This window comes from Emys orbicularis, chromosome 10 (genome assembly GCF_028017835.1).
Source record: "Emys orbicularis isolate rEmyOrb1 chromosome 10, rEmyOrb1.hap1, whole genome shotgun sequence".
NCBI classification, from domain to species: domain Eukaryota; kingdom Metazoa; phylum Chordata; order Testudines; family Emydidae; genus Emys; species Emys orbicularis.
In genome coordinates, this window is record NC_088692.1 from 15,732,267 (window position 1) to 15,752,305 (window position 20,039).

The 20,039-nt window shown below is 42.1% G+C and overlaps 3 protein-coding genes across 4 annotated transcripts in view; 2 read left to right on the plus strand and 1 right to left on the minus strand.

The window, feature by feature from the left end:
* The first annotated feature begins 67 nt into the window (after positions 1 to 67).
* On the plus strand, positions 68 to 8,577 carry AIMP2 (aminoacyl tRNA synthetase complex interacting multifunctional protein 2). Of its 2 annotated transcripts, none has more exons than XM_065411772.1 (4): positions 68 to 147; positions 3,853 to 4,059; positions 4,646 to 4,877; positions 8,032 to 8,577. In XM_065411772.1, exons 1-4 carry the CDS (start codon positions 133 to 135, stop codon positions 8,415 to 8,417), a joined length of 840 nt encoding a protein of 279 aa, XP_065267844.1. In that variant the 5' UTR covers positions 68 to 132; the 3' UTR covers positions 8,418 to 8,577. The 2 variants fall into 2 exon arrangements, with proteins under 2 accessions (XP_065267844.1, XP_065267843.1); XM_065411771.1 differs by having other exon boundaries at positions 71 to 261.
* A 1,361-nt stretch (positions 8,578 to 9,938) lies between these two features.
* The window catches only part of EIF2AK1 (eukaryotic translation initiation factor 2 alpha kinase 1), a 39,908-nt gene continuing 29,807 nt past the window's right edge, over positions 9,939 to 20,039 (minus strand). The window contains exons 12-15 of the mRNA XM_065412059.1: positions 13,003 to 13,123; positions 12,784 to 12,863; positions 11,553 to 11,786; positions 9,939 to 10,104 (exon numbers count right to left, since the gene is read on the minus strand). Coding sequence (XP_065268131.1) covers positions 9,970 to 10,104; positions 11,553 to 11,786; positions 12,784 to 12,863; positions 13,003 to 13,123 — 570 coding nt within the window. The 3' untranslated portion in view covers positions 9,939 to 9,969. The remainder of the gene's footprint in view (positions 10,105 to 11,552; positions 11,787 to 12,783; positions 12,864 to 13,002; positions 13,124 to 20,039) is intronic.
* ANKRD61 (ankyrin repeat domain 61) lies at positions 14,440 to 19,679 on the plus strand. The gene is made up of 3 exons (XM_065411951.1): positions 14,440 to 14,670; positions 17,669 to 17,763; positions 18,737 to 19,679. Exons 1-3 carry the CDS (start codon positions 14,440 to 14,442, stop codon positions 19,677 to 19,679), a joined length of 1,269 nt encoding a protein of 422 aa, XP_065268023.1.

A 20,039-nucleotide genomic window follows, 5' to 3' on the forward strand; every position in this document is an offset into this window, starting at 1 on the left:
GTGTGCTTTGGCGTGAGGGACTTATCCATGGCCCAATGGAGGACAGGTTGAGGTGGGCGGGGCAGTTTCTGGGCTGGTGCCTGCTGCGGTGGCAGCGCAGTGTGATTGACTCAGTCAGCCGGGGTTAGCGCGATGCCCATGTACAAGGTGAGGTCCTTTCACGGGGCGCCCGGCGCGGTGCGGGCCGAGCAGCTTCCCACCTGCATGTACCGGCTGCAGAACCTGCACCGCGGCCCGGCGGCCGCCGCGCCACCGCACCAGGTAGGAGCGGAGCGGGAGGTGGGCTCCTGAGGAGCGCGGCCACCGCACGCGGGCGGAACGGAGGCCTGTTTGGGGGGCTCGGCTGGGAGCGGTGGGGGTTGGGCTTCTTCAGGGCCAGCCCGCTTCCTCACGGGAAGGGTCTACGCGGCCCCTGGAGCTGGGCCCTGTGGACTCTTCCCCGCAGGGAGGGACATGGCTCCGTCCCCACGTAGCCGAGGAGCCCGGCCCCGGGTATTCACCCCAAAGGGGGGGGCGGGTGAGAAGTCAGGCAGCTCGCGGAACCCCCAGGCCCGGGGGGGTGGTCTCAATTCCTGCAGCGGGGGAAGCCAACCGTTGCTTTGTGTGGCCACTTCCGGGAAACCCTCGTCTGGTGGAGCTCTGTCCCGGCCTACCCGGCTGCGTGCTCTTGATAACACTGAGCCTCCTTTGTCGGCAGTGAAGTTTGCCTGCCCATAGTCGCATGGGGTCTGAGTGTGTGAACGCTGAATGTTGTGGGACCTGTACGCTCAAAGCCCTCTGCGGATCGTACTAGTCCCTTAGCATCTCTGTTTCACGGGTGGGGAAACTGAGGCAAGAAGGTAAAACGTCTTTCTTGAAGCTATAGAGTCCTTCGGCATGCCCTGGACTCCATCTCTCTTTGTAGAAGGCTGTGCCAGAGTCTGTTTTATTTTTTGAGATTAAGATGTGTCTTGCCTTGATGGCTGTGAAGGTAACCATAGAATGTGAATCAAGTGTAAGGTGATAGCATTGTTGTCCTGACTGCAACAATATGACTGAGAAATGTTAATTCCCTATGCATCTTAATGGGTTATCTACTCAAAACCTAAATATGGCAGTACAAATGTCAGCATTGTCAGCTATTTGCTGATTATGTTAGCAGACATCAATTTTACATTCTTTACCCACAGTCTCAAACCAGTTTGCATACCCAGGTGCCAAAAGTTCCAACTCTTCCTTTCCAGTTTCCTGACCCTTCAGTTTCCCTGACATCTACAAAGCAGTTACGAATTGTCAATACAAAAATCTGTGGCATAGCAAAAATGGGACAGTGTAAAATAAATGTAGTGGTCTGTAGATTAAATATTTTGATAGCCAAACCTGGGAAGTCATGGGTGGTGTGTGCGCGAAGAACAGATAGTTCATGAGGGAATATTTCAGTGTTCTGCAGAGCAGAAAAAGTTGGCGAATTATTAGTCTATTTACTGTACCTCACCCGCTCTGTTTACATGTCCTCTACAGAAATGAAGTATTACTACACATACTTGAAATTGCTATTTTTGTGAAAATCAGATCTAATTGTTCGGTTTGGTACCCACATGCACTAAAATATCACCAGGTGTGAATTAAAATCAGTGTAGGTGTTTTGGTGCAAGGGTATGCGGACCAGCCCATACAATGTATTTCATACTGTTCTTGGTGAAACCTCACTGTTAGTACTAAATAGCAGCTTTTTCTTTCCTCATACTTTGAAGAATCAAGGGCCACACCTAAGATAACGCACAAGGATATACATTAGGTGTTTGCCTTTAGCACCAAAGTACTTTCGTTATGCATTGTATAGGCTGCCTGTTGCCATTTGGCTTTTTTTAAATCAGTAATCTTGATTAAAAATTAGCATGAAACAATCTTGTATGTCTTGCCTGGTAATAACTAAAACTTTTACTGCCACTTTTTTTTAAGGATCTCCAAAGTACTTCACAAAGATAGGTATTATCCAACTACCACAGATGGGTAAAATACTTTGCTCGGGTTTGTATAACAGTTCTGGGAAGAACCAGATCTGACTCCAAGCCTTATGTTTGAGCTCTAGAATTCACTTTTATTTAAAGCTTTTTGATATTGCAACATCAGCATGACTTTCATCACTATGAAAGTCACTGGTTGAAGTAAGTGGCTGGCAAGTCATTCTTGGTTCTTTAGGCTTCTGTATTCATGAAGTCCTTAAACTCTTCAAGGTTTAATTTTGTATTCTTATGTATGTAGATTTGCAGTTTTTATCTGGTTTTGATTAAGAACATAACATAAGAACGGCCGTACCGGGTCAGACCAAAGGTCCATCTAGCCCAGTATCCTGTCTACCGACAGTGGCCAATGCCAGGTGCCCCAGAGGGAGTGGACCAACAGGCAATGATCAAGTGATCTCTCTCCTGCCATCCATCTCCATCCTCTGACAAACAGAGGCTAGGAACACCATTCCTTACCCATCCTGGCTAATAGCCATTAATGGACTTAACCACCATGAATTTATCCAGTTCTCTTTTAAACGCTGTTATAGTCCTAGCCTTCACAACCTTCTCAGGTAAGGAGCTCCACAAGTTGACTGTGCGCTGCGTGAAGAAGAACTTCCTTGTATTTGTTTTAAACCTGCTACCTATTAATTTCATTTGGTGACCCCTAGTTCTTGTATTATGGGAATAAGTAAATAACATTTCCTTATCCACTTTCTCCACATCACTCATGATTTTATATACCTCTATCATATCCTCCCTTAGTCTCCTCTTTTCCAAGCTGAAGAGTCCTAGTCTCTTTAATCTCTCCTCATATGGGACCCATTCCAAACCCCTAATCATTTTAGTTGCCCTTTTCTGAACCTTTTCTAGTGCCAGTATATCTTTTTTGAGATGAGGAGACCACATCTGTATGCAGTATTCGAGATGTGGGCGTACCATCGATTTATATAAGGGCAATAATATATTCTCAGTCTTATTCTCTATCCCCTTTTTAATGATCCCTAACATCCTGTTTGCTTTTTTGACCGCCTCTGCACACTGCGCGGACATCTTCAGAGAACTATCCACGATGACTCCAAGATCTTTTTCCTGACTTGTAGCTAAATTAGCCCCCATCATATTGTATGTATAGTTGGGGTTATTTTTTCCAATGTGCATTACTTTACATTTATCCACATTAAATTTCATTTGCCATTTTGTTGTCCAATCACTTAGTTTTGTGAGATTTTTTTGAAGTTCATCACAGTCTGCTTTGGTCTTAACTATCTTGAGCAGTTTAGTATCATCTGCAAACTTTGCCACTTCACTGTTTACCCCTTTCTCCAGATCATTTATAAATAAGTTGAATAGGATTGGTCCCTTGGGGAACACCACTAGTTACCCCTCTCCATTCTGAGAATTTACCATTAATTCCTACCCTTTGTTCCCAGTCTTTTAACCAGTTCTCAATCCATGAAAGGACCTTCCCTTTTATCCCATGATTAGGTCTTAGAATCACTGTTCTGTAGATGGAGCTGTAACATGTGGATCAAATATTGTTTAATAAACGACTTAAGATATTTTAACCAATAGGATTTCAGTAAACCATTTAAATAAGGGGCATATTTACAATCCATCATTTTGCAGTCATCTGTTCATGTAAAGTCAGTGGAAGTGACATGGGTTACTAATAAGCTTAAGAATTTCCTTTAGGATATTTTTAAAAAAATTTCATAGTGTGTTAAAATGAAAGGTGTGATGTGACTAGTGTCAAATAAATTCCTATAGAGTTTTATGCACAGTTCATTCAATGATATACAATAATTGTATTGATGTATTGGGTATGAGTGAAAATAAATGTAATCTAATTCTTTCCCTCTAGGAAGAGGTTGACGCATCACTTCTAGCACTTGAATCCCGCCAAGAAGAGATCTTAAAACGCTTGTATGAACTTAAAACTGCTGTCGATGGGCTCTCAAAGATGATACAAACACCAGATGCTGACTTTGATGTAACTAATATAATTCAAGCTGATGAATATGCTCCTTTGACTGCAAACGCAGCAGACTTAGATTCAATGCTTGGGAAGGCAAGTCCAGACTAGTATATTATCAATATACATGTGTCCAGTGAATGAATTACCTTTTGTGCAGAGGTCTCTGTGATCAGTAGTTAATTTGCTTTGCATCCAAATTTGAATAAGAAGGGTAAAAAACTGCAGGCTGAGTAAAATTTGGGATACTCAAAACTGATACGTACAAAAGACCTACTACTGCTCTTTAAAATAAAATCTGTTCAGTTTGGGTTATTTGAAACCTCCAGATCACAGAACTCTAAGATGGACTAGTTGATCTTGAAATTATGGCCATGGCACTAAATCTTAGTTCTGCTGAAGTTAATGGACTCTTTACCTTGGACTTCAGCTAGAACCAGGTTTTGATTCATAATGAGCACTGTGTTTTTTATCTTAGAAATATTACTGCTTGGTAAGGAAGTTGCTTGAGCAGACATTGTAAATGTTAAAAATAAATGGAATGCTATAAGGTTTAGGATATACAACTATATGGCCTGATAAATTTCTTGTTCAACACCAAATTGTACTTATTGAATGTCTCTGCAGTGCAATGAGTTGTTACACATTAATGTCTGCTAAATATTATTTACTTTTGATGCAGGATTATGGTGCTCTGAAAGATATTGTGATCAATGCAAACCCTTTTCAACCTCCATTGTCACTGCTAGTACTGCACAGTCTGCTGTGTGAGCGTTATAAGATTTTATCAGCTGTTCATACACACTCATCAGTGAAATGTGTGCCAGAAAACCTCTCGAAATGCTTCGGTGAGCAGACTAGGAAACAATCACGTCACGAGTATCAGTTGGGCTTCACTCTCATTTGGAAGAATGGTAAGAATGGCATCTAACTTACAGAAGGGGAGTGTTGGCTTTCAAATGGTTAAATAGTTCTAATTTCAGGCATTTGCTTTAGATGAACACAGCATTTAAAGGGTCATTCAATTTGAAAAATCACACTTCCATGCAAATTTTGTACCTACTGTTGCTACAAGTGATTCCTAAGGTTACTAAAAAAGAAAAATCAGAGCTTTTTTTCTTAGTGTCCTTTTGACAGCAGTTTGTGTACGCTCAAATGTGTCTTGTTCAGGTGTATCCCTCATCTGCTCTGGAAGGAGCTTCCACGAGCATGCTCTTCCTCAGCTAGGCAAGAAATGGGGGGGGGGGGTGCCAACCCTCCTGGTTTTGCGGGCAGTCTCCTGGAATCACGCTCTATCTTCTGGAGGCTACTTCAGCCAAACCGGGAGATTTTGGGTGCTAACAGTCTGGCATGGCAGCGGGGCTAAGGTAGTTTCCCTACCTGCCCTGGCTCTGCGCCACTCCTGGAAGCGGCCGGCACCCTCCCTGTGCCCCTGGGGTTGGGGGAGGGCAGGGGGTCTCTGCGCGCTGCCCGCACCCTGAGTGCCGACTCCGCAGCTCCCACTGACCGGGAACTTTGGCCAATGGGAGCTGTAGGGGCAGAGCTTGCAGGCAGTGGTACACGGAGACCCACTGGCCCTCTCGCCTAGGAGCCGCTGCTAGAGGGATGTGCCGGTCGCTTTCGGGAACCGCCCGAGGTAAGCGCTGATCCCCTGACCACCTCCTGCACCCCAATAGAGCCTGCAACCAAACTCCCTCCCAAAGCCTGACCCCACACCCCCTCCTGCAACCAAACTCCCTCCCGAAGCCTGATCCCACACTCCCTCCCGCACCCAAACTCCATAGGTGCTGGAACTAGTAGTGCTGTAGCACCCCCGGCTTGAAGTAGTTTCCATTATATACAGGGCTTACAGTTTGGTTCAATGGCTGTCAGCACCCCCACTATGCAAATTGTTTTAGCAGCCCTGCTAAACTCCCTCGCAGAGCCTGACCCCACACCTCCTCCCGCACCCAAATTCCCTCCCAGAGCCCAGTTGTATGGGGTTTACCAATGCCTGGGAATCCAGAAGAAATTAATCCAAGAGGAGCCAAAGACTGCAAGCCTTATTAGTGACATTATTTTATACCTTCAGTAAATGAGGCATAAAAGCCTACTCCTGTTTGTCCTCTTCCACCACGAACTTCCATTTTAGCCAGGCTGAGTTCGAACTATCTCCCTTTCAGTTCATATCCCTATCAATTTTATATAAAAAATTATTAAACTAATTGAATATCATTTTCTTGTTATTCTGAAAGTCTTTTCTGTAGTGAACTGCATTCTCATTTGATGATTCTCTAAATATGAATAAGGGTAAAACCCTACTACAATAGTAGCACTATCCAGTTAGGGAGATAGTGAAACAATGACAGACATTCCTAAACTTATTTCATACTGCACAGAAACTACATTAAAAGAACGTTATTAAAATTGCAAAGTCAAGCCCTTAAAAGTTAGGAACTTTGCATAGGTAGCCTTAATTTTCAATCTTAATTTGGCCCCCTTGTGTGTATGCATTTGATGGTCTTTAATTCATAATCACATACTACTTTTTCACAGGACCTGCTGTGGGGATGAATGAGGGGTGTGTGGTAGAGACTTGTCGGTAGGACCCCTGCCTCATTTGTTGCAGAAGTAGGAAGGTGTGTAGTGAATGAGTTGGGATTGCAGGAAGAGAAAGGACAGTCTCATAGTTATGGCAGTTGAATGTGGAGTACCCCGGGAACTCAGGTCCTAGGCATCTCAAATTGGGCACCTGAAATTAGTAGATACTTTTGATCTTAATTTCTTGTCTTTAGTTTCTCCATCTGTAAAATACACCCTGGGTCACAGGGTTGTTAAGAAAATTCATTATTTGGGAAGGAACTCCAATAATATAGTAGTAAGCAACATGGAAAAGCTCATAAGGAAATTAGTCATTCTGTTTTTAAGAGCAGGTCTTGAATAGTATGCAGTAAGGCAGGCATGGGGCCATGCATTGAGCAATTAGAAAACAATATTGAATAGCTGTTCATTGAGTACTGAATGAAGCAGGAATCCTGTGGGGGGAAAGTGTGATCATATAATTAAAGACTATCATAATATATATGTACAAGGGGGCTGAATTTAGGTTGCAGTATTCAAAAAGCAAGAAAGGTATACACAAATAACTCCTGAAAACGAATTCTGTTGGAGAGCATCATCTTCAATCCATGCATTATTCATCAGTAGAACTGGAATATTTACATCTGCCCCACAGACCTCTGCCCCTGGAGTTTATGGAGTAGTAAGTAGTTATCCTCTGTGTACCAGCTGAGAGTGCGGTGGGATGGGACACTTCGCCTGTGAGTTTCACTGATATTTGGTGATACTCAAGCATGCTGGGTTTCATTCCAGGCTCTGTGGAGTGTAGTCTAGTGGGCAAAGACTCCTCTACCCCTTTCCCAGCCATTGGCACTCTTCATTGGAATCAACCAACTGTCACCTCCCCATTGCCTAGGCCCAATGAATCATGGAGAGCATGAGAGAGTGTTAGGTACCTGCCCTAGGTAGGTTCCTCGACCTAGCATAGTCTAGAATTCACTGCAGGGAAAGTTCTGCTCAGCCTCAAACTGCAGCATGTCCACTGAGGACAGAATCTTCAAGGAATGTAGCTGTTAAAATCTAAGTCCCCAATGAGCATGTGGAAACTGACTTTTCAAAGGCTTAGAACTTGGCCAAATTTGGATTTATCACAGCAAAAGCCCTCCTCTTTCCCAAACTTCAGGGCCCTGCTCCATAGTATTGGGCAGTGGGGGAAGGAGGTAGTGCTAGAACGTCTCACTGAAAAGTTAGGCTGAACTTAACAGAAGCAAAAAGTATTTTTTCCTAGACTCATTCTTGGAAACAGCTGAAATGTTTAAAAAAAACAACCCTTGAGACCGATGCAGACACCTAGCATGGAAAACTTCAACCCAACAGGGCAAGTTATAAGTAACTGAAAACAGGCTCGTCTAGGGAAAACTTTAATAGGCAGCACTAGCAGCCCTGCCTCTACTACTAATCAACCCTTTTCCCTATATGTAATGTAAACATTTGTGGTGCCAAGTGTTCTTAATTTTGTCTTAATTTCAGTTCCCAAGCCCCAGATGAAGTTCAGCATTCAAACCATGTGTCCCATTGAAGGAGAAGGAAATATTGCTAGATTTTTGTTCTCCTTATTTGGCCAGAAGCATAATGCAGTCACTTCAACTCTGATAGACAGTTGGGTGGATACAGCCATCTTCCAGCTGAAGGAAGGTAGCAATAAAGAAAAAGCAGCAGTCTTACGCTCCATGAACACCACCCTTGGCAAGACACCCTGGCTGGGGGGAAATGAACTCACTGTAGCAGACATTGTGGCGTGGTGTGCACTTCAGCAGACAAGTAGCTCTAATGCCATTCCAGCCAACGTACAGAAATGGATGAAGTCTTGTGAGAATTTGGCACCTTTCAACAGTGCCCTTAAACTATTAAAATGAGTATGCACTCTTCCACGGGGGATTCTGTAGTTTTATTCCACCTCATGACTGTTGTGGTGGTTGTGAAAGTCTCTTCTAAAATGTATTTTAATAAGATTGTGGACTGAAGTCTTTTAACATCAATTGTAAAATCTTATACCAATAAAGACATTACAGTTGCCTTTTGCTTGTAATCTTATTTGTATGAGATTAAAATGAACCCATAATAGCTTGTGGTGCCACAGCTGTATGTTAGACCAGTGGTTGTAAGTGTTGAGGGCATGTTTTGACCCCCAGCTATCCCCCACAAGGATTCAGGAAGAGGCTTAGAGCTAAAATGCTAGATGTAAACATTAGGCACTCCCCTGCACTGGCAACCTGGGAGAAGTGTGTGATCAGACTACTAAAAAAACAGCTCCAGACACACGCTGCCTATGGGGGGCAGGGGATAAAGGAGTGGGGGAGGCTGGGGGATAGAATGGGTAGTGACCCAATTAGGGGGAGGGGTACAGCAGGGGCACAGATAGGGTACATTGGGGAGCTGCTACTTAAGGGAGAATGCCAATGACTAAGGCTATATTTTAGTCACAAGTATTTTTAGTAAAAGTCATGGACAGGTCACAGGCAGTAAACAAAAATTCACAGCCTGTGACCTCTCCATGACCTTTACTATATTCCCCTAACTAAAACTTGGGCAGGGGGCTGTGGGAGCTCAGGGAGTGGTCCAGGGGCGCCATGGGTACTGGAGGTGGCCTGGGACCCCTGCTGGTGGGGCTGATGGGCTCCCTACCCAAATCTACATGTCCCTGCAGCTCCTACCACAAGCCCTGGCTGCACAGCTCCCATTGGCCAGAAACCACAGCCAATGGGAGCTGTGGGGACAGGGCCTGCAGGTGAGGACAGCATGTGGCCTCTCTGCCTAGGAGCTGCGGGCCATGCCAGTGGGAGTTGGGGAACCTCCCACCCTAAACCCTTGCTGCAGAAGTCAGGGAAAGTCCTGGCATCCATGACAGACTTGCAGCCTTACCAATGACTTACTCTTCCAGGGTCCCAGCATGGCTCAGCTTTGTGCCAGTGTGACCAAATTCATGTGAGTGGCAATTATGACCTGGCACATAGGGTCACAGTGCCACTCAAAATTAGGCCCAGTTAGCTCCCTGCATCATGATGGAGGCTTGGCTAGGCCAAGCCTGAGCAGGGCTGTGACCCCTTGCACCAGGCTGTAGTGCCCAAGCAGCCCTACAACCCAGTGATGCATTCTAGCAAGCTAATTTTGGAGTGTCTCATGTTGAGAATTCTATCTACCAATAAGACAGACAAATGTACTTAATTCCATGTCATGCTTCTTTATAAGATGTAAATTTTAAGAGTACTACATCACCAGAAGTGACCTTATAGTAACAAGTGAAATATATGAGAGAGAGAGCGCATAACTAAATTATGCCTGAAAGACAAATACCATTAAAGTACAGACACAGGAAAGGTGTTTTGAAATATTTATATAAGAAACTTTACATAATTTTATAGGTTATATTGAGCTACTCATGTATATACAGTCTGACTGATGCTTTACTTAAACTGGAGAACCAAGCCTCTTGTGCTTATCTTCTCTATCCTCTTTTTCTCTTGAAAGCAATTTTATTTTCTCCTTAAGTTTTTCAATTTCTTCCTCTTGCTGCATCACCTTCTGCTGTAGACTACAAATAACCTGAAAGCGAAAGTCAGTTTAAGAAAAGTCATGTATTGTAAGGATCCCTCTTAAATTTGCTTGCCACTAGCTAATACACCAAGCCAACTAAATGTTTCCCCCCTTGAAAAGTTAACTTACTCTACAGCCAGAAGAAATGCAAGTTTCACTGATGATAGGGATGGCAGTAGCAGACAGTTGGTAGCTGCAGCACTAGGGGGTGGACTTTTCCTTCTGCTACAGTACCAAGGGTACATCCAGACTACCCGCTGAATCAGTGGGTAGTAATCGATCTATCGAGGATCAATATATCGCGTCTCGTCTAGATGCGATATATCGATCCCCGAACGCGCTCCCGTCGACTCTGGAACTCTACCAGGACGAGCAGTAGTAGCGGAGTCATCGGGGGAGCGGCGGCTGTCGATCCTGCTGCCATGAGGACCCGAGGTAAGTAGAAATAAGATACGTCGACTTCAGCTACGCTATTCCCGTAGCTGAAGTTGCGTATCTTACATCGACACCCGCCCAGTGTAGACCAGCCCCAAGTGGCTTATGTTTTGCAGTGGTGCCCAAACTTTTCCTGTCACGTGCCACCTGCTCCCTATAATGGAATCTGTCCACGTTCCCCCTCCATTACTGCACAGTTGGCATAGGTGCTGCACCCCCAGCTTGAAGTGGTTTCCATTATATACAGGGTTTACAGTTTGGTTTAATGGCTCTCAGCACTCTCACTACAAATTGTTCCAGCACCCCTGACAGTTGGCTGAACTGGACAGGGGGGAGAAGCTGGAGCTAGAGGCAGAGCTGGTTTGGGGGTGGAGAGGGAATGAGGGTGGAGCTGGGCAGGGGGGTGGAACTAGGGCAGGGGTGAGTGGCGCTCCCTCCCCCCCCTGTAGGGGCTAGCCTGGGCCCTGCCACATGCCCTCCCAATCTCTGCATGCCCCTGGGGAAGGGGGGGGGAAATACATCCCACAGTTTGGGGACCACTGTTTTAAAGGGAGATGACTGAAATGTTCTGGTGCTTCTGAGGTTAGAGCACAGCCCTTGAACCAGCATATAGGTGACTCAGAAGATCAAAATTCTAAAGTGGTAAGGGAACCCCTGGTAGGTTTTGTGGTAGAAGCACAAGAGTGAGAATCCTGCAAAATTATGTCTTCAGAGAAGCAGGTAAAACTGACACAACAATGAAAATAAGTTTTATATTTCGAGACCAATATTTCTCAACCACCCAAGATTAGAAACACTGGTGCAACAGCCCATGCAGTGGTCCTAAGCACAGTAATCAGAAAAGCACTACATTTGTTCTAAGTTGTAAAAATAGCAACGAGGGCATGCAAACAGGCAGAGGGAGAACACAGCTCTGTCAGCACAATGCAATTTTTTATGTTCCTCTTGCATAAATGCATTTTTTCAGCTGTACGTTTTCTTTATGCTGTACTAAAATGGAGGCTGTTAGAGTAATAACTTACATTTTCTGTATTATGAAACAGTTCACTTTCAAGAAGCTGAGCAGCAGTTGGTCTCTGTGATGACACCTCACTGGTTAGCAACTTAACATACTTGGTTTGTACTGGCCATTTGCTGCTAAAAGAACTAGGAACATGGCCATTTCTTAAACTTGTCAACATTTTGGTTCTTTCCATTTCTGTTCCAAATGGTTGAAAAAGTTCTAGAAGAATTACACCCACACTGTACATGTCTGACTGGAAGAGGGGGGAAAAGTAAAGCGGTCTAGTTACATTTATTTTCAAAATAAAATTTTCAATGTTGTACACAGTTTCTAGGAAACAATATCAGGTGTTGAACACTGCATCCTAAAGGCTAACACTGTTTGGCAATTTGCTAAAGAAAGTTTTAGCAGACACATGAACTACCTCATCACGTGGGACGGCTCTAGCATTTTTGCCGCCCCAAGCAGAAAGAAAAAAAAAAAAAAGCGATCGCAAGCGGCGGCAGCTCTACCGCCGCTTCATTCTACGGCGGCAATTCGGCGGCAGGTCCTTCGCTCCAAGAGGAAGTGACGGCCCCGCCGCCGGACATGCCACCCCCCTCTTCATTGGCCGCCCCAGGCACCTGCTTGCTAGGCTGGTGCCTGGAGCCAGCCCTGCTCATCACAGGAGGTGCACAAGAAAAAAGGCAGAACTGAACCTATGCCATAGCCAGTAGTGAGGAAACTTTACTAGCCATGGTGTAACTGCCCAGCAGGAGGCTTAGAGTTTTGTTCCTACTAACTGTAACAAGCATTTCTTTTAAAAACAAGTATAAATTTGTTTCATTACATTTAATCATAGAATATCAGGGTTGGAAGGGACCTCAGGAGGTCATCTAGTCCAACCCCCTGCTCAAAGCAGGAGCAATCCCCAGACAGATTTTTGCCCCAGATCCCTAAATGGCCCCCTCATGGATTGAACTCACAACCCTGGGTTTAGCAGGCCAATGCTCAAACCACTGAGCTATCCCTCCCCCCAAGTCTCATTCATTTTTAACCTTTTCTTTTTAGAGAAATGTTGCTCTTAAAATTAAGCTTTGAAAAGACTCAAAGCCATATGATTTCTTGAAAAAGATGTATTTGAGAAGCAAAGACAAAGGTAATCACTATCTTAACCTAAAGAAAGTACATCAGAATAACAAATACTGGGCAGATAGTACTTCGCACGAAAGTATTTTTAAAACTCTATAGGAAAAAACAATTGTCACTACCTTGAAATCATAGTGAGATCCTTGCAACTGTTCTGGTGAAGCATACAGACAAGTACCAACTCCTGAAGTATGTTTTAGGCCTACAAAAAAGAAACTGAATTTAAATTGCTTCAGTGTCTCCAATTTCATTTATAAAAACTGATAATGATTTAAACATTAATCTTTTCAATAATAAATTGCTATTTTTTTAATTGAAAACTAATGTGTTTTTTCAATTACCATTTATCTTCTCTGTCTTTAACCAGTGGTTTGGGTTTTCTTGTATAATATCTCTGCAAGCCAGTCCGAAATCTCCTATTTTCACATGGTGGTTTGATCCATATAGAAAGACATTTCTGGGCTACAAAAATAAACTGCATCAATCTCTTACGTTTAAAAAAAAAAAAAATCAGAATTTTTTAAAAAGTATTCTGAAGTAACATTTCTCTATTTAAGTTTCACAAATTGTAATATTCCTTGTAGTCTTCAGGAGGATAAAACAAACAACACCTATAATATTTATTTACAATTACCAATAATTATTTAACATCTGCATTAATGACCTAGTAAAAGAGAGCAAAAATGAAATTCACAAGTGTTATATCGGAAGATGATGCAAACACCAGTGGAGGCAGACATGCAACACCAGAGGCTCTAGAGAGAAAAGAAACATGGGGAAACAGTAACAAAACAAGAATTAACATGGGAAAAAATACAAGCTTATAGACTTGGTGGGAAATAATATTAAACTGATCTTCAGCAGGAGGGGGAAACCTGAGAAACAGTAATGACAAGAGAGACCTAGCATGATAGTGCACAGCAAATTTAGATCATTTAATGTCTAATGGCAACAAACAAAACAAAAACTTGGACTCTGTATACTGAATCATAAAATACAGTCCCTCTTCTCCAAATGGCTCTAATGACCACATCTCAAATAGTACATTAAATTCTGGGTAACTCATTATCAGAAATACACTGATAAATTGGGAAGAGTCTAGCAAAGAGCACAAGGGATTTAGGAGGCAGAAAGCATCGAGATATGAAGAAAGAAAAGATTAAAATATCATAATATGTTAAATTTAAATTTGGCTATACGACCATTAAGATAGAAAATGCTAAAAAAAAATTTAAAATACCTGCAAACTGTAAACCAAGAAAGGAGAATTATTTAGAGTGTTGTTAAGAGTATGGTATGAAATTAAATAGAACATTTAGGCTGCATACCAAAAAATCATCTCCACAGTGAAATGTATTAGGATGCAATACAATTCCTCAAAAGGGAAGTAAAAACCCTATTGCTTGGTAAATGAACTGTACAGAATAATCCTGCCCTGGCTGGGAGGTGGAACCCTGAATGATTTAATGCACTGTCCATATTTAATATCTTGATTATTTTATAGCAACTCTAAAATGTTACACAAGCACTGAGGGAATGTTTTATACTTAGAAATACATCACAATAATTACATCTGACAAACATATGAAGCGAGATGCCAGACAAATATCAGTTAGTATTCTACTGATAGTTGTAACTTTAAAACCAGACTTCAAATCTGTTCTAGAACCAGACATCTTGCAACATCACAAAGAGTGATACAGTTCCCATGGCAGAGTCCAAAATTCTGCCTTTCCTTTGGGCCATGTATTCGCACTACAAACTAAATTTATTTTACCATGGGTAACATAACCAAGGGAGCCAGCACACCCACAACTGAGTCTGATCCTTTCACTTACTCCCTTTCTTCCTGTAGGCGGAAGGGATTTAAGCCACTTCAGGCAAAACTATATGAAGCAATAATGAAAGATGACAGCACCAACATTAAAGCTTTACTAGCACTCCAACCTGTCAATGAACCACTGATTGTTTGGGATAACTCTGCCTGCAGAAGAACACTGTCAATCCAGGTAACCCTGTTATAGTCCTAGCCTTCACAACCTCCTCAGGCAAGGAGTTCCACAGGTTGACTGTGCGCTGTGTGAAGAACTTCCTTTTATTTGTTTTAAACCTGCTGCCCATTAATTTCATTTGGTGGCCCATAGTTCTTATATTATGGGAACAAGTAAATAACTTTTCCTTATTCACTTTCTCCACACCACTCATGATTTTATATATCTCTATTATATCCCCCCTTAGTCTCCTCTTTTCCAAGCTGAAAAGTCCTAGCCTCTTTAATCTCTCCTCATATGGGACCTGTTCCAAACCCCTAATCATTTTAGTTGCCCTTCTCTGAAGCTTTTCTAATGCCAGTATATCTTTTTTGAGATGAGGAGACCACATCTGTACGCAGTATTCAAGATGTGGGCGTACCATGGATTTATATAAGGACAATAAGATATTCTCCGTCTTATTCTCTGTCCCTTTTTTAATGATTCCTAACATCCTGTTTGCTTTTTTGACTGCCGCTGCACACTGCGTGGACGTCTTCAGAGAACTATCCACGATCCAAGATCTCTTTCCTGATTAGCTGTAGCTAAATTAGCCCCCCATCATATTGTATGTATGGTTGGGGTTATTTTTTCCAATGTGCATTACTTTACATTTATCCATATTAAATTTCATTTTAAATTTCATTTGGCTAGTTTACCTAGCCAAAGCTCTATCCTGAGTAATCATTTAAGCCTGTACATACTGTCATTAAATTAGTGTGTATCCCTGAGCAGTAAGGCATCTCCTCTCCAAAAAGCTATGGGCATCATGAAAAGGAAATTGCTTAACTGTGTAATTTTCCCTCTAATTATGAACTGTTTGTAGAGAGGATTCCCAGTTAGCGCAGTGTGTTTGTAACAGGAGGTGCTGACTCAGGAGTTATCTCTGTCATTTATATTAATTGAGCCCTAATTGAAAGACCCGCACTTGGCAGTGGCTAATTAACTGAGTAGGGGTACAGCCAAGGGGCTAACAGGGTGGAAGTAATCCCAGCAGTTAGGCCTATATAAGCACACAGGAAGGATGTATAGGAGGAAGAGTTGGGAGCCTGAAGGAAGGCAGAAGCAGGCAGGACTAGCTGCTGCTACTGTACCCTTCCCTAGAAGCAAATGGAGCTGGTGACTCACTGTCAATATAAAATACAATAAAATACGGTGGTAGTGATGGAGACCTGAAGTGGGTGTGGCCTGTGGTTAAGGCCTGAGGGGACACTCCCAAGACAGTGTTTTATGCATTTTTACAATAAATTCCAATTAAACAGAAGTTAACCATTTTCCATGGACTGTCTTCATTAGGAAGGGATGTCAGAACATACCAGATACGTACAGGAACATTGCACAAATGCACTACTATAGTCAGCCTGGAACTAATTAACTGTACTACCCGTAAGAAATGTATGAACTTTACCATTCATATTAAAAATAGGGTATTATTTATGTAGCAATTTACCATCATGCCAAATAAGTAACAAATTCTGCCCACGGAAAACTTACTATCTGAGGATACAAGTGAATACAGTAAATAGAATTAGTACAAAGCATGGTGGGGGCATTTCAAATGGTATGCATCAATCTAAGTGGCTTTCTAAGGGTATGTCTACATTACCCGCCAGATCGGCAGGCAGTGATCGATCCAGCGGGGATCGATTTATCGTGTCTAGTCTAGTCGACCCCTGAGCCCGTTCCCGTTGACTCCTGTACCCCAGCGCCACAAGAGGTGCAGGCAGAGTCGATGGGGGAGCGGCAGCAGTCGACTCACCGTGGTGAAGACACCACAGTAAGTCGATCTAAGTACGTCGACTTCAGATACGTTATTCATGTAGCTGAAGTTGCGTAACTTAGATCGACCCTCCCCCCCCCCCCCCAGTGTAGACCAGGGCTTAGTGTTGCCAAGGAGGTTTTGGCCAATATTGATTGGAAGGTTGTCCCAAGCATATTGGGGAGCTTGAAAGAAAGCAAGAAGTCAGAAGCAAACACAGGGAACATTGTTGGGTGATGGTTTCTCTGCCTTCCTAGGAACACACAAATGCTGTTATTTCAGTCTGTATCAGTAAGATATAGTGTACACTACCAAGAAAACCACAAGACTGTCAGAAAGAATTGGGGTGAAGACAACTACTATTAAGAACAAGAAAGGTGAATAGCTAAAATCCTTATTCGGGAAGAAATGGACAGACACGGGATATTTCTTCCTAGTCTTCTTTAATTACAATGTTGTTACAGTTATTGCTTTATAATAAGAAAAGCAGAAGCGTAAGATGTAAGTCAATATACTCCTAAATCTGTAGGAAGCACAAACGCACATACAGCTCACGGAACCAGCTTGACTGAAATCCCAGGAAGGCAGTCTGTCTTTGACCGTTTCAGGACGGTATGTTTACCCCATCTGCAAAGTATGCTCACTAGAACAGGCAGATGCACATGCATAGCTTTATATCCAACACACACACACTAGGTGACCCAAATTTCTTGATTTTATTTTTTTCAAACATTGAATGGTTAGAAATCTTAAAAGCCCAACTATAGAAAAATAATCAAATTTCTACTATTTAATGCTTAACTACTATAATTATGGACACACTTGACTACGCTCTTTCAATTAAATTAATATTAAAATTCAAATGTTCAATAGGCAGATAAATCAGAGTTCTTTTTTTTTAAAAAAATACAAGGTTCTTAAGTTTTATTTGCAACTAAATTCTGCAGAACATATTCTGCTATTGGTTTGCTGCTTTAGTGGACCAAATTCTGCAATCTGTGATGTAGACAGCAAGTATGCCAATATTATTCAGGCAAATGCCTCCATCTGCTCTCATTTATCAAGGGTCTAAGGAAGATTGGTTAAACCTAACCTTATCCAGCTAACATGTTTGTCACAAATTGTACTAGATAAACTAATTCACCTTCAAGAAAAGTCAGACTGTAGATTACAAAACTCAGAAGTACATTAACAAATACGTATTTTGGTTCCATACAGGATCAGTCTATTCTTCCAATTCACTTAGCTGCCAAACACAGAAGACAAAAGAGTTTGCGTTGTTTGCTAGAATCTGGTGCTGACCCAAAACTAAGGTAGGGCATTTGTAGTCACTCACGTTGCACTCCATCAAGAATATGCACAATTGCATATTGAAGTGGAATATAACTTTAGGGCTCCCTTAGTGATTAAGATCTTACATTTTCTACAGGTGTTGATGTGCACTATGTGGCAAGATCTCTGGAGGTCATAATTTTGAACGTGGAGTTTTTTTTATTATTAGTTCACTTAACATATGCAGAAATACATAACTGAAGGGACACAGGATAACATGGACACAGTACACAAATTAGGGTAGAAAATGTGAATATGCTCACTATACTGCCAGCTACTGTGGCTACAAATAAATGAAGGAGAAAAGATACATCTCAAACTGAAAACAAAGCGGGAAAGACAAAGGACTGGACAAAAATACGCTAGTCCCAAATAATAAATAATGTAAAACAGTGGTTCCCAACCTTTTTTGATCTGCCACCCACAAAAGCGGCCAAAGAATCATCCCATCCCACAGTCTTTTGACCACAAAGGGTTGTGGAATTTAGGTCATGAGTATGGTAGGAGTTTCTGCCTGCCTCCCCACATACTCTTCTTTGTGCCTGCATTTTGCTCAGCTCTGGGGTAGCAAAGCTCCTAGGAAGTCTCCTCCCTTCCCAAGCTCCAGAGTTGAGCATAATTAAGGCAGGGAAGAGAGAAGCGGAGGAGCAGCTCTGTGACTGGCTGCCGGTCTGGAGGGGGTGGAGGCATCAGCCACAACAACAAATTAGGGGTAAGTAGGGCATTGTTCTGCCTCTCACCAACCCCAGCTACTGGGTTTTAGTGACCCATAGATTTTGCTGTTCTCTCAACTGATGTCGTGGAACCCACTGCTAGGTCATGTCCTACTAGTTTAGCAATGCTAGTCTAAACTATTTTTCGCTGTTTAAAATATTTTACTTTGATATTTTTATGTAAGCCACTTGATGTTTACTGAAGTTAAAAGAATTAACTTATTAAATTTGTATATTTTAGAGATAACAGAGGTTACACAGCACTTCACCTCCTCCTACTACACTGGCCAAATATTTATCTAACTGGGACAGGCATTTTGACCAGATTTCAGAGAAACCTGGGAATTACACAGCGTAATGCAGAAGAATGTCTTCGTATCTTGTGTCAGAAGGGAGTTCAAACAGATCCTGAAATGGATAGTAACTACAGACACAGCTCCTTACATTTAGCCCTATACTCTGGAGCCTCTCGAGCTATATCTATTCTAATTGAGAATGGTGCCAACATAAATGACAGAGATGAGTTTGGCACAACAGCGCTTCACACTGCTGCAGAGTATTTGAACAAGGAGGTAACAGAAACTTTAATCACCTGTGGAGCAAACATTAATTGTACTCTTCCAACTTATGGAAAAACTGCTCTTCAGCTTGCAGTGTGCACTGCATCATCTAAAGCAGGCACAGTTTTAGCTGCTGATATAGATTGCATCAATTTACTATTAATGAATGGAGCCAAAGTAAATACTCAAGATTGTGAAGGAAGAGCAGCTATTCATGATGCTTGCTTGGGAGGCAGAAAAGAAATAGTTGATCTCCTCATAGATTACCATGCAGATGTTAACATTTTAACAAGACAAGGGCAATCTCCCCTTTTTCTGTTTCTTCAACACAGGTCAAATCTAAGATGTACATCACTGTTAAATAAGTTGTTAAACCTCTCATACCCATTGAAGCTAACCAATAATCAAGGAGATCTACCCACTGGACTTCTGCTCCAAGAATTTCAAATACAAAAAGACTTTCTCATAAGATTATCACAAAACATTTTGTCTCTGCAAGACATCTGCAAACTCACTGTCAGAAGAATATATGGGGAAAAAAACAAACAATGCTTGAAAAAACAACTTCCCGTAACTGTTTGGAATTCTTTATACAACTACCAGGACTACTCACAACTTTGGTAAATAAATCTCATGACTTAAACAGTCACAAAGTTAAATGATTCTGGCAGATTTGATTAATGTGTGTGACATATGCAGTGACACACACCTACATGAAAAAGTGAATTGAGAAACTGTTGATCCTGAAACTGTGTAATGAAAAATTAAACATGAATCAGGATGCATATTAATACTGTATGTGTATTTTGAAGCAGCTCTTAAATCTCTCAAATGTAATTTTAATACTCAAGGTTTTTTTTTAAACACATAATACTTTTCATGTGTAATCATGATTTTAAGTACAATATCTAGAAAGACAGCCAGTGAACCTCCAAGAGAAAGGGATGGGGAAATTACACATTCAGTCTATTTCTATATGTTTTC